The sequence below is a fragment of the Erythrolamprus reginae genome, chromosome 1, assembly GCF_031021105.1.
Source record: "Erythrolamprus reginae isolate rEryReg1 chromosome 1, rEryReg1.hap1, whole genome shotgun sequence".
Taxonomy (NCBI): domain Eukaryota; kingdom Metazoa; phylum Chordata; class Lepidosauria; order Squamata; family Dipsadidae; genus Erythrolamprus; species Erythrolamprus reginae.
In genome coordinates this window covers 415,881,060-415,894,325 of record NC_091950.1, presented here as the reverse complement: position 1 = coordinate 415,894,325, position 13,266 = coordinate 415,881,060, and the positions used below count along the sequence as shown (strand labels likewise).

Genomic DNA, 13,266 nt, shown 5'->3' with positions numbered 1-13,266 from the left:
CTTCCTTCTCTTTTTTTCTTCCTTTCCTTCCTTCCCTTCTCTCCCTTCCCTTCCTTTCTCCCTTCCTTCTTCCTTTCCTCCCCTCCTCTTTTCTTCCTTCCTTCCCTTCTCTCCCTTCCCTTTCTTCCTCCCTTCCTCCCTTCCTCTTTCTTTCTCTTCCTTCCTCTTTTTTTCTTCCTTCTCTCCCTTCCCTTTCTTTCTCCCTTCCTCCCTTCCTCTTTCCTTCCTTCCTTCCTTCCTTCCTTTCCTTCCTTCCTTCTCTCCCTACCCTTCCCTCCCTTTATTAGTTCATTCTTTTTTCTTTTCCTCCCCTCCTCTTTCTTTCTCTTCCTTCCTCTTTTTTTCTTCCTTTCCTTCCTTCCCTTCTCCCTCCTTCCCTTTCTTTCTCCCTTCCTTCTTCCTTTCCTCCCCTCCTCTTTTCTTCCTTCCTTCCTTTCCTTCCTTCCTTCCTTCTCTCCCTACCCTTCCCTCCCTTTATTAGTTCATTCTTTTCTCTTTTCCTCCCTCCTCTTTCTTTCTCTTCCTTCCTCTTTTTTTCTTCCTTTCCTTCCTTACTTCTCCCTCCTTCCCTTCTCTCCCTTCCCTTTCTTTCTCCCTTCCTTCTTCCTTTCCTCCCCTCCTCTTTTCTTCCTTCCTTCCCTTCCCTCCCTTCCCTTTCTTCCTCCCTTCCTCCCTTCCTCTTTCCTTCCTTCCTTCCTTCCTTCTCTCCCTACCCTTCCTTCCCTTTATTAGTTCATTCTTTTTTCTTTTCCTCCCCTCCTCTTTCTTTCTCTTCCTTCCTCTTTTTTTCTTCCTTTCCTTCCTTACTTCTCCCTCCTTCTCTTCTCTCCCTTCCCTTTCTTTCTCCCTTCCTTCTTCCTTTCCTCCCCTCCTCTTTTCTTCCATCCTTCCTTCCTTTCCTTCCTTCCCTTCTCTCCCTTCCCTTTCTTTCTCCCTTTCTTCTTCCTTTCCTCCTCTCCTCTTTTCTTCCTTCCTTCCTTCCATTCCTTCCTTTCCTTCCTTCCTTCTCTCCCTACCCTTCCCTCCCTTTATTAGTTCATTCTTTTTTCTTTTCCTCCCCTCCTCTTCCTTTCTCTTCCTTCCTCTTTTTTTCTTCCTTTCCTTCCTTCCCTTCTCCCTCCTTCCCTTCTCTCCCTTCCCTTTCTTTCTCCTTTTCTTCTTCCTTTCCTCCTCTCCTCTTTTCTTCCTTCCTTCCCTTCTCTCCCTTCCCTTTCTTTCTCCATTCCTTCTTCCTTTCCTCCCCTTCTCTTTTCTTCCTTCCTTCCTTTCCTTCCTTCCTTCTCTCCCTACCCTTCCCTCCCTTTATTAGTTCATTCTTTTTTCTTTTCCTCCCCTCCTCTTTCTTTCTCTTCCTTCCTTTCCTTCCTTCCTTCTCCCTCCTTCCCTTCTCTCCCTTCCCTTTCTTTCTCCCTCCCTTCTTCCTTTCCTCCCCTCCTCTTTTCTTCCTTCCTTCCTTCCCTTCCTTCCTTCCTTTCCTTCCTTCCTTCTCTCCCTACCCTTCCCTCCCTTTATTAGTTCATTCTTTTTTCTTTTCCTCCCCTCCTTTCTTTCTCTTCCTTCCTCTTTTTTTCTTCCTTTCCTTCCTTCCCTTCTCTCCCTTCCCTTTCTTTCTCCCTTCCTCCCTTCCTCTTTCCTTCCTTCCTTCCTTCTCTCCCTACCCTTCCCTCCCTTTATTAGTTCATTCTTTTTTCTTTCCCCCCCTCCTCTTTCTTTCTCTTCCTTCCTCTTTTTTCTTCCTTTCCTTCCTTCCCTTCTCCCTCATTCCCTTCTCTCCCTTCCCTTTCTTTCTCCCTTCCTTCTTCCTTTCCTCCCCTCCTCTTTTCTTCCTTCCTTCCTTTCCTTCTCTCCCTTCCCTTTCTTTCTCCCTTCCTTCTTCCTTTCCTCCCCTTCTCTTTTCTTCCTTCCTTCCCTCCCTTCTCTCCCTTCCCTTTCTTTCTCCCTCCCTTCCTTCCTCTTTCCTTGCTTCCTCCCTTTTTCTTTCCTTCCTTCTTCCTCCCCCTCCTCCCTTCATTTATTCATTCCTCCTCCCCCTCCTTTCTTCTCCCTCCCTCCCTCCTTTCCATCCCTCCCTCCCTCCTTCTCCTCATCTCCCTCTCCTTCTTACTACCAACAAGCAGAACGGGACAATTGTTGGATCCACATGGACCGCTGGAGACACAAGGACTTCAATGAATTCCACCTTTCGGTGCTGCCTCGCTTTGCCTTCACCCCCTGAGCTACGGGGATGCCCTCCAAGCTATTAGCGCCCTTCCTTAGCCCTTAAGAAACTTTTAATATTCACCCCATGCTGGTGGCATCGTCCAGGCTGCCCCCCCCCTCTTTCTGTCTCCTCCCCTTCAAAACGCTGGGTTGGGAGGACCTTCACAGCTGCAGCTCCACCCGCCCTGCCTGCAAAAAAAAAGGCTCTTCTTTTGACAGCCTTGGTAAGGGAAAGATTCCCCGACACTTACGGTAATGACACCCTTCTCCTGCATCCGGCCGGGCGTGTCGTGCAAGTCAGCAAACTGCACCGCTACCTGATGGTAAATGGGAATTAGGAATTCTTCCCGCTCCTTCAGCTTGGCCTCCAGATCCTTCCGCTCAGCTGGGTTTAACTCCGGGGTGCCTGAAATCACAAGTAAAGATGCTTGTCAGGGACTTGCATAGAGGCCGGGACGAGCCACGGAGACAGGAGGGGAAGAAGACCCCCGCTCAGCAGCTTCTCTGCGGTACAGACATGCATTATTTATTTGGGACGCTGCGGGGATGTACGGACAATTCCAGCTCAACCTGTTCAAGAGCCATGGCACCAAAAAGTAGATTTATCCCTCTGGTTTTGCAACACCGATGCCTAGAAAGAGTGTGAGGGGAGAATGAATTGTTAAAGGGCTAAATAAGATTCAGGAGGGAAGTGTTTTTAATAGGAGGACAAGGGGGCACAATCTGAGGTTAGTTGGGGGAAAGATCAGAAGCAACATGAGAAAATATTATTTGACTGAAAGAGTAGTAGATGCTTGGAACAAACTTCCAGCCAACGTGGTTGGTAAACCCACAGTCACTGAATTTAAACATGCTTGGGTTTAAACGTAGATCCATTCCTAAGATAAAATACAAGAAAGTGTATAAGGGCAGACTAGATGGACCATGAGGTCTTTTCCTGCTGTCAATCTTCTATGTTTCTATCTTTCTAAATACAGCAGCTGGAACATCTCAGGTTCAGCTTAATGCCTATGACGTGTGCGTCAAAAGCCCCAAAAGGGATTATTTAATTTAGATAACTATCCTGTATATGAGCTGTATTTGAAGCTGTAACTGTTGAATCTGGAACCTGTTTGGAACCCACACCGCATTTCGGACATAAACACTTTAGAAAATGTCCAGAGATGCTTTACTAGAAGAGCCCTCCACTCCTCTACTTGTAACAGAATACTCTACGCCAGTATTTCCCAACCTTGGCAGCTTGAAGGTATTTGGACTTCAACTCCCAGAATTCCCCAGCCAGCGAATGCTGCCTGGGGAATTCTGGGAGTTGAAGTCCAGATATCTTCAAGTTGCCAAGGTTGGGAAACACTGGCCTACGCAACTAGACTTACAGGTTTAGAAAGTTTAGAACTACGTCGCCTTAAGCATAGCCCATAAAATCATCTGCTACAATGTCCTTCCTGTCAACGACTACTTCAGCTTCAACCACAACAAAACACGAGCACACAACAGATACAAACTTAAAGTAAACCGCTCCAAACCCGACTGCAGGAAATACGGCTTTAGCAACCGAGTAGTTGACGCATGGAACTCACTACCTGACTCTGTAGTATCATCACCTAACCCCCAACACTTTACCCTTAGACTATCCACTGTGGACCTCTCCCGATTCCTAAGAGGTCAGTAAGGAGCGTGCATAAGTGCACCAGCGTGCCTTCCGTCCCTGTCCTAATGTTTCTCTTCAACTAGTATCATGTATATCAATATTGTTATATCTTTGTATACCACCAATACATACATGACAAAACAAACCAATAAATAAATAAACCAGACTGCCTTTGTGCAATTCTAGGGAGCTTCTGCCAACAGAAGTGTGTATAGTCAAGGCTACGGTTTTCCTAGTTGCAATATCTGGCTGTGAAAATTAGACCATAAGGAAGGCTAAGTGCCAAAGAATGTAGGCCTTTGAACTCTGGTGCTGGAGACGACTCCTGCGAGTCTCTTGGGGTTCAAGGCGATCCAACCGGTCACTCCGAGCGGAGATCAACCCCCGACAGCTCTTTAGAAGGCAGATCTTGAAGACGAAACTCAAATACTTTGGCCATCTAATGAGAAGGAAAGACTCACTGGAGAAGAGCCTAATGCTGGGATTGAGGGCAAAGGAAGATAATTATAACCTCCATTAGCTTCAGGATCTGGAGGACAGAAGGGAAAGGGGGACAGGATCGAAACATTTAAATATTGTTAAAGGGTTAAATAAGGTCCAGGAAGGAAGTGTTTTTAATAGGAAAGTGAACACAAGAACAAGGGGACACAATCTGAAGTTAGTTGGGGGAAAGATCAAAAGCAACATGAGAAAATATTATTTGACTGAAAGAGTAGTAGATGCTTGGAACAAACTTCCAGCAGACGTGGTCGGTAAATCCACAGTAACTGAATTTAAACATGCCTGGGATAAACATAGATCCATCCTAAGATAAAATACAGGAAATAGTATAAAGGCAGCCTAGATGGACCAGGAGGTCTTTTTCTGCTGTCAATCTTCTATGTTTCTATTAAAAGTTCTGATGACTGCTTGCTCCCATAATCATGTGATCACATTTCAGGAGCCTGTGGCATCTCTGCCACAAAAATCACCGCGCCATATCCATTGGTGCAATGATCCACTTTACGTCTGTAAAGTGAGTCACATGATTTCATAGAATCATAGAGATGGAAGAATCATAGAGATGGAAGAATCATAGAGATGGAAGAATCATAGAGATGGAAGGGACCTCCAGGGTCATCGGGTCCAACCCTCCCCATTTACCACCACATGATCGCCAGAGTCAACATGTCGTAAGTCAAGAACTAACCCATTTCTAAAACTTGCTATAAACAAGAAATTAAAGAGAAAATTCTCCATTTTGGGGGGGGGGGGAGAGAAGACAGTAGATGTGGCTCAGGAAACGAACAATCCCATATCGAAGGCTGCCTGTTGCCCCTCACACGCCCCCAATAATGTTCCAGGTGAGATTAACAAGTGTGTCAATGTCCATTTTCTGCTTAATTTAAAAGTGGGGGCCTCGCAAAGATTTTTCTGGCGTTTGAACCTTATCCTCCCCGAGAAAGGGGCGAGGGGAGAAAGCAACAATAGGGGAGGGAGGAGGAAGAGGGAGAGGAATAAGGAGTGATTATTCCTTCATTGATTGATTGTCAGAAATGTTTTGTATTCACTGGGCATTGTAAAAAGCTAAGCTCTCAAATCAATTTCATAAGCTCCGCGTACAATTAAAGACCGGGGAAAGCTGCTTTTTCTTTGCCAGCCTGATGGTCAGCCGAGCGCTTTAGAAGAGCCCGAATGGGGAAGGACGGTATTGATCAGGGGGCAGAGACCCCTGAGGGGAGGAGGGAAACAACCCTTAAATATTGCACAGAAATTCAACTTTCGGAAATATTAAAGCACAGATGAATATTTACAGCATCTCTAGACTATAGGAAAATGCACATTGCCCGGTTCTTGTCTAGGAGTCGGCGGTGTGCATGTCATTGTTTAGCAAAACTAGGTTGTAAGGTTGGCAGGATTAGGCTGAGGAAAAGAAAAGCTGTTGGGAAAAGTAATTCTTCTTTTCTCTGTCTTTGTCTCTCTCGTTCTCTCTGCCTCTCTTTCTGTCTGTCTCTATCTCTCTCTCTCTCTCTCTGTGTTTCTCTGCATATCTCTGTGTGTCTCTCTGTCTCTGTCTCTCTCACTCTCTGTCTCTCCCTCTGTCTCTCTATGTGTCTCCCTGTGCATTATTTTATATTTATGTTTTTAATTGACTTTTTAAATTTAATATCAGATTTGTAATGTACTGTACTACTGTTATGTTGTGAGCCGCCCCGAGTCTTCGGAGAGGGACGGCATACAAATCTAATAAATAATAATAATAATAAAATAATAATAATAATAATAATCATCATCATCATCATCATCTCCTTTTTTTATGTACACTGAGAGCATCTGCACCAAATACAAATTCCTTGTGTGTCCAATCACACTTGGCCCAATAAAGAATTCTATTCTATTCTATTCTATTCCATTCTATTCTGTGACTATCTTCTAGAACAGGGGGGTCAAATTCAAGGCCTGTGGGTTGAATGCAGCCCATGGGATCCATAGATCTGGCCCATGCGGCAGTCCTGGAAACATAGAAACATAGAAGACTGACGGCAGAAAAAGACCCCATTGTCCATCTAGTCTGCCCTTTTACTATTTCCTGTATTTTATCTTACAATGGATATATGTTTATCCCAGGCATGTTTAAATTCGGTTACTGTGGATTTACCAACCACGTCTGCTGGAAGTTTGTTCCAAGGATCTACTACTCTTTCAGTAAAATAATACTTTCTCATGTTGCCTTTGATCTTTCCCCCAACTAACTTCAGATTGTGTCCCCTTGTTCTTGTGTTCACTTTCCTGTTAAAAACACTTCCCTCCTGAACCCTATTTAACCCTTTAACATACTTAAATGTTTCGATCATGTCCCCCCTTTTCCTTCTGTCTTCCAGACTATACAGATTGAGTTCATTAAGTCTTTCCTGATACGTTTTATGCTTAAGACCTTCCACCATTCTTGTAGCCCGTCTTTGGACCCGTTCAATTTTGTCAATATCTTTTTGTAGGTGAGGTCTCCAGAACTGAACACAGTACTCCAAATGTGGTCTCACCAGCGCTCTATATAAGGGGATCACAATCTCCCTCTTCCTGCTTGTTATACCTCTAGCTATGCAGCCAAGCATCCTACTTGCCTTTCCTACCGCCCGACCACACTGCTCACCCATTTTGAGACTGTCAGAAATCACTACCCCTAAATCCTTCTCTTCTGAAGTTTTTGCTAACACAGAACTGCCAATGCAATACTCAGATTTAGGATTCCTTTTCCCCAAGTGCATTATTTTACATTTGGAAACATTAAACTGCAGTTTCCATTGCTTTGACCATTTATCTAGTAACGCTAAATCATTTACCATATTACAGACCCCTCCAGGAATATCAACCCTATTGCACACTTTAGAGTCATCGGCAAATAGGCAAACCTTCCCTACCAAACCTTCCCCTATGTCACTCACAAACATATTAAAAAGAATAGGACCCAGAACAGACCCTTGTGGCACACCGCTTGTAACCTGTCTCTGCTCAGAATACTCGCCATTAACAATAACTCTTTCAGCCAGCTTGAAATCCACTGAACTATCCAGGGATTAAGTCCAATCTTCACTAATTTATCTATCAGCTCTTTATGTGGAACCGTATCAAAGGCTTTGCTGAAGTCCAGATAGGCAATATCCACGGCACCACCTTGATCCAACACCTTTGTGACATAGTCAAAGAACTCAATGAGATTAGTCTGACACGATTTGCCTTCAGTAAAGCCATGCTGATTTGGGTCCAATAAGTTATTGTTTTTTAGATGCTGATTTATCCTCTTTTTGAGTAGAGTCTCCATCATTTTAACTACAACTGATGTCAAGCTAACTGGCCTGTAGTTTCCAGCTTCTTCTCTACTGCCCAAAGGACTGGCCCATGGTGCTTCTGCCAGCGAAAACGGAGTTCGGGAGGGCGGCGCACAGCCATTCCAGACTTCGTTTTTGGCCGCGACAGCCTCCTGCAGCCCTCTGTTAGCAAAAACAAAACTTGGGGGAGGGCACACGTGCATCCCCCCCCATCCTCCATTTTCGCTGGCAGAGCGCTCGGGCTGACATAGGCGCCCCGGACACAAGTGACCAAAAGTGGGTTCCTACCAGTTCGGACCAGTTCTATAGAATAGATAGTAACTTGGTGGACGGGTTGATGAAATTGGCAGCGACCCAGGCCTGCCACGCCCCCGAGCCAGTTTTCTCAGTGGCATCGTAGGTGCTGCCATCTTTTCCCCCCGCTTCTGCGCATGCGCAGAAGCCATTTTTTAGTACTGTGCACATACGTATGGCCGTCCCTGAGCGAACCGGCAGTAACACAATCCAGAACCCACTCCTGCAAGTAACATCATGCTGGCCACGCCCCCCGTCCGTGCCCCCTCTATCCCGAGGTCAAAAACAACCTTGATGTGGCCCTCACTGAAATCAAGTTGGACACCCATGTCCTAGAAGAATCTTTGGAAGGTCAGAAGAAGCAGGCCTTCTCCATCATCTCTTCTAATGAAGCAATGAAGAAGCCAGGACAACAGATCGTTTCCCCTTGACCTCTTTGCCAATTGTTCCTCTTTGCTTACCCGCTAATGAAGACACAGGAACTGATGCAGTGTGAACTAAGGTCACTTTGATCTTCCTTTCTATATGAAGAAATCTAAGTCACTAAAATACCATTTACACTAGGAGCTGTGCAAAAATACAGTGTTCTTCCTGGCTTCCCGGTCAATGGGACAGGGAGTCCTCAACTTAACAACAGTGTGTTTATTGACCGTTCAAGATTACAATGGCACTGAAAAAAGTGACCTACAGCCAGGTTTCACACTTACAAACCTTTGCAGCAGCCCCATGATCATGTGGTCAAAATTTATTTATTTATTAATTCCATTCATTCATTCATTCTCCCACAACACTCTGCAACACTCCGCAACCTGCACTGGCTGCCGATCGGTTTCCGGTCACAATTCAAAGTGTTGGTAATGACTTTTAAAGCCCTACATGGCATTGGTCCAGAATACATCCGGAACCGCCTTCTACCGCACGAATCCCAGTGGCCGATAAGGCCCCACAGAGTTGGCCCTCTCTGGGTCCTGTCGACCAAACAATGTCGTTTGGTGGGCCCCAGCGGAAGAGCCTTCTCTGTGGCGGCCCCGGCCCTCTGGAATCAACTCCCCCCAGAGATTAGAACGGCCCCCACCCTCCTTGTCTTTCGCAAATTACTCAAGACCCACCTTTGTCGCCAGGCATGGGGGAGTTAAGATATTTCTTCCCCATGGCCATTACAAGTTATGCATGGTATGTTTGTGTGTATGTTTGGTTTTTATAATAAGGGTTTTTAGTTGTTTTATTAAATGGATTGTTACATGTTGTTTTTTATCATTGTTGTTAGCCGCCCCGAGTCTGCGGAGAGGGGCGACATACAAATCCTATAAATAATAAATAATAATAATTCATTCATTCATTCATTCGATTTATTTATTTGATTTATATGCCACCCCTCTCTGAGGACTTGGGCCGGCTTACAACATACACTGCTCAAAAAAACTTAAACAATACAATATAACTTCAAGTAAATGTAACTTCTGTGAAATCAAACTGTCCACTTAGGAAGCAACACTGATTGGCAATAAATTTCACATGTTGTCAGCACATTCAACTTTGTACAGAACAAAATATTCAATTAGAATATTTCATTCATTCAGATCTAGGATGTGTTCTTTGAGTGATCCCTTTATTTTTTTGAGCAGTGCATAAAAAGAAAACAATACAGTACAATGGCTAAATCCAATTAATTTAAAACTAAATAAACTAATCTAAAATCCCCAATTGGTATTAAAAGTCAACCATACCCACTCAAACAACAACCATACATAACATTTGTCGACCAGGGGCCTAGGGTTTAATCGCCCCTGGTGGCATAGATGAGTCTTAAGACTCTTAGGGAAGGCGAGGAGGGTGGGGATAGGACAAATCTCCGAGGGGAGCTGATTCCAGAGGGCCGGAGCCCCCACAGAGAAGGCTCTTCCCCTAGGCCCGCCAAGCGACACTGTCTAGTTGACGGGACCTGGAGAAGGCCGACTCTGTGGGACCTAACCGGTCGCTGGGACATTTTATTGGCTGTGTTTTAAGTTAATGGGATTTTAGCTTATAGTTTTTAACTATTAGATTTGTATACGTATTGTTTTTGCATTTTATGTTGTGAGCCGCCCCAGGTCCCCAGAGAGGGGCAGCATACAAGTAATAAATAATAATAATAATAATAATAATAATAATAATAATAATAATAAAGCAGAAGGTGGTCCCGCAAGTAAAATTCAGATGTCCAGGCCACTGGTTCATAGTTAGGATGGTTGCAGTTTTCCGGGGTCGTGTGATTCCCCTTTTGCGATCTTTGGACAATCAAAATCAATGGGGAAACCAGGTTCACTTAACAACCGCGTTATTAATTGATCAACTGCAGTGATTCACTTAAGAAAGGTGGGAAGAAAGGTTGTAAAAAGGTTGTAATAATGCTGTCACTTGTCCTTTTTGTAGCTATTCAAATAATGTGACTTAATCAACTGAAAAAGAGTCCAAGCACCTATCTGAAAACTTATCTTGGTCGGTAAGCCATTCCCGCCCAGTCACATGACCCTTAAGTCACCCCGGTCACATGATTATCAAGCCACTCCCTCCCAGTCACATGGCCGGCAAGTTACTCCTACCTGATCACATGGCTGGCAAGCCACACCCACAAAATAAGTCACACTCACAGTGTGGCAGTAAAAATTTTGGCAGCTCATCACTGTTTGGGGTGCATTGGTAGCCCTTCATGGCACCGGACCAGACTATCTCAGGGACCGCCTTCTGCTGCACGAATCCCAGTGACCAGTTAGGTCCCACAGAGTGGGTCTTCTCCGGGTCCCGTCAACTAAACAAAGTCGCAGAGCCTTCTCTGTGGCGGCCCCAGCCCTCTGGAACCAACTCCTCCCAGAGATTAGAATTGCTCCCATCCTCCTTGCCTTTCGTAAGCTTCTTAAAACCCACCTCTGCCGCCAGGCATGGGGGAATTGAGATACTCTTTCCCCCTAGGCCTTTACAATTTTATGCATGGTATGTCTGTATGTATGTATGTTTGGTTTTACAATAAGGGTTTTTAACTGTTTTAATATTGGATTGTCATATGCTGTTTACTACTGTTGTTAGCCGCCCTGAGTCTGCGGAGAGGGGCGGCATATAAATCCAACAAAATCAAATTAAAAATCCAATCAACCCACCACTGGTTTGTACTAAATCGAAACCAAACTTGTAAGTGGGTTTTTCAAGGTTAGCTCCATTTTCTCCCCCTTCCCTACGTGTTTCTGCTTAACTCCCTTCTTCCAATGAGCGTAGCAAATATCCCACTGTTCCGTATAGCTTGTGAAAGATTTACCCTGCCTTCAGCCCAGGCCCTCTCCCTACACCCTACGTTGCCCCCTTCCTGCCTCTGCCGAGACTTGCCACACACAGCAAGACTGATTGACATTGTTATAAGCGACAAAACCAACGAAGATTTCACTTAGGGCACACACAAAAATTGATAATTAGCAGCTCAGTGTCACATTATTCAATATTTCCCCAACCTGCCTGCATCGAGAACGGGGTTTTGAATGGAAACGCAACCCTGCTCTGAGATAGCCACCCCCCCTCTGTCCCTCCCTTACAACCCCCCCTAACCTTCCACCTTCTACCAGCAGCTGCGGGGCGGGGAGTGGGGGGGGACGACCTGGTGCGCTCTCTCGCCACGAAAACCGCCATTTGGTGGGAATGATAGCAGCCACCCAGGGGTTAACAGAGGCAGTGAACCCCCGGCTAATGAACAAGTTATGCAGCAGGCAAGCCGAGATAAATGGAAGGCTCTTCACTTTTGCTGGAGTCAGCATGAAGCGCAAGCCTGCGGCTTGTTTGTGCCAAATGGAGTGCACAAAATATCAAAGGGCAGTGATCCAGAAGACGCCCGGCTTTGACAAATTTTAAATTGGCCAGAAAGGGGGAAACACACACACACAGACACACACACACAACAAAAGCAGAGAGAGAGGGGTGGGTGGGAGAATTATGCAATCCGCAATGTCCTATGAACTTGAGCTTTCCTGTGCCGATTGCAGAAGGTGGGTGGGTTGTGGTGGGAAGCCGATGCCAACGGTTGCCCAACGGAAGGGCAATTATGAGCCATCTCGGCAAAAGGTAGTTATTAGCCTCGGAAGCTTTTAAAGCACTCGGGTCTCTGTCGAAGGGGGGAAAGGGTTCGCCCGCTGGTGACACGGCCCGTTTTAATTAGGGTTGGCATAGGATTCGTGATCTGCTTTCGGTGGAAAAGCTTGGAGTTTGTGGAAATTAAAATAACACCCTCGTCCACGAGTTTGGAAATAAATGATCTTGAAAGTTAAACCTAAAGGTTTTTGTTTTGAGAGCCATGGTGTCTTTTTAAGCTGGGGATTGTGCCATTTGTAGAAAGGAATGAGGAATAATTAATTTCGCACTATCTAGCATTTTCCTAACCACCATTTCTTCATATGGGATATTTTCCTTTTTTCCAGGTTTGTGCAAACACCAACCTTGCTGATGTTAATATATGCGTCATCAAATAGCAATGTTTCTTTCTATGCTGTCCTCTTAATTATTCCCAAAAGATACATTTCAGGTTTCATTTCCAAACAGCCAAGTTTTGATCATATGAAACATAGAAGATTGACGGCAGAAAAAGACCTCATGGTCCATCTAATCTGCCCTTATACTATTTCCTGTATTTTATCTTAGGATGGGTATATAGTTATCCCAGGCATGTTTAAATTCAGTCATTGTGGATTTACCAACCACGTCTTCTGGAAGTTTGTTCCAAGCATCTACTACTCTTTCAGTAAAATAATATTTTCTCACGTTGCTTCTGATCTTTCATATGACTGCAGAGATGCTGCAACGGTCGTAAGCGTGAAACAACGGTGGCAAGTCACTGCGTTCGGTGCCCTTGTAACTTCGAACAGTCACTAAATGAGTGGTTGTAAGTTGAGGATTCCGTGTTCAGCATCCTAAGTTCTTGGGAAGAATTTGATGCGCTTGAAAGGCAAACACCAGCTAAAGAACCGGCAACGGTGTCTTCGTATTGTTGTATATGCTATAATAACAGCACTTGAGACCGTTCCCTGCAGCTTAAAGAACTGTGTCTTTTAAAATTCCAGTTAATTAATCGCACAAGTTCCAATATAAATACGGTGGAGGGCAAAGAGGAGAGAGGCCACTCGCTAATCTTTGAGGTTGCCGTAGAACTCAGCCGGCGGCAGAGAAAGCTTTCTCTTGTCTTTACACAGCCTGTCACCACTCGACATGCGGCTGCCCTTGAAAAGTATCCAAAAGCTTCCACTGGGTTAAAAATGTGGCAGCTGTATGGCAGGAGTGTCAAATCAAGGTCCACAAGCTACATCT

The 13,266-nt window shown here is 45.0% G+C and overlaps 1 protein-coding gene across 1 annotated transcript in view; it reads right to left on the bottom strand.

Annotated features, from left to right (window-relative positions):
* ACACA (acetyl-CoA carboxylase alpha) overlaps nt 1-13,266 on the bottom strand; it is a 312,028-nt gene that overhangs the window by 11,669 nt on the left and 287,093 nt on the right. Inside the window, 1 exon segment of the mRNA XM_070735330.1 lies at nt 2,451-2,605. Coding sequence (XP_070591431.1) covers nt 2,451-2,605 — 155 coding nt within the window.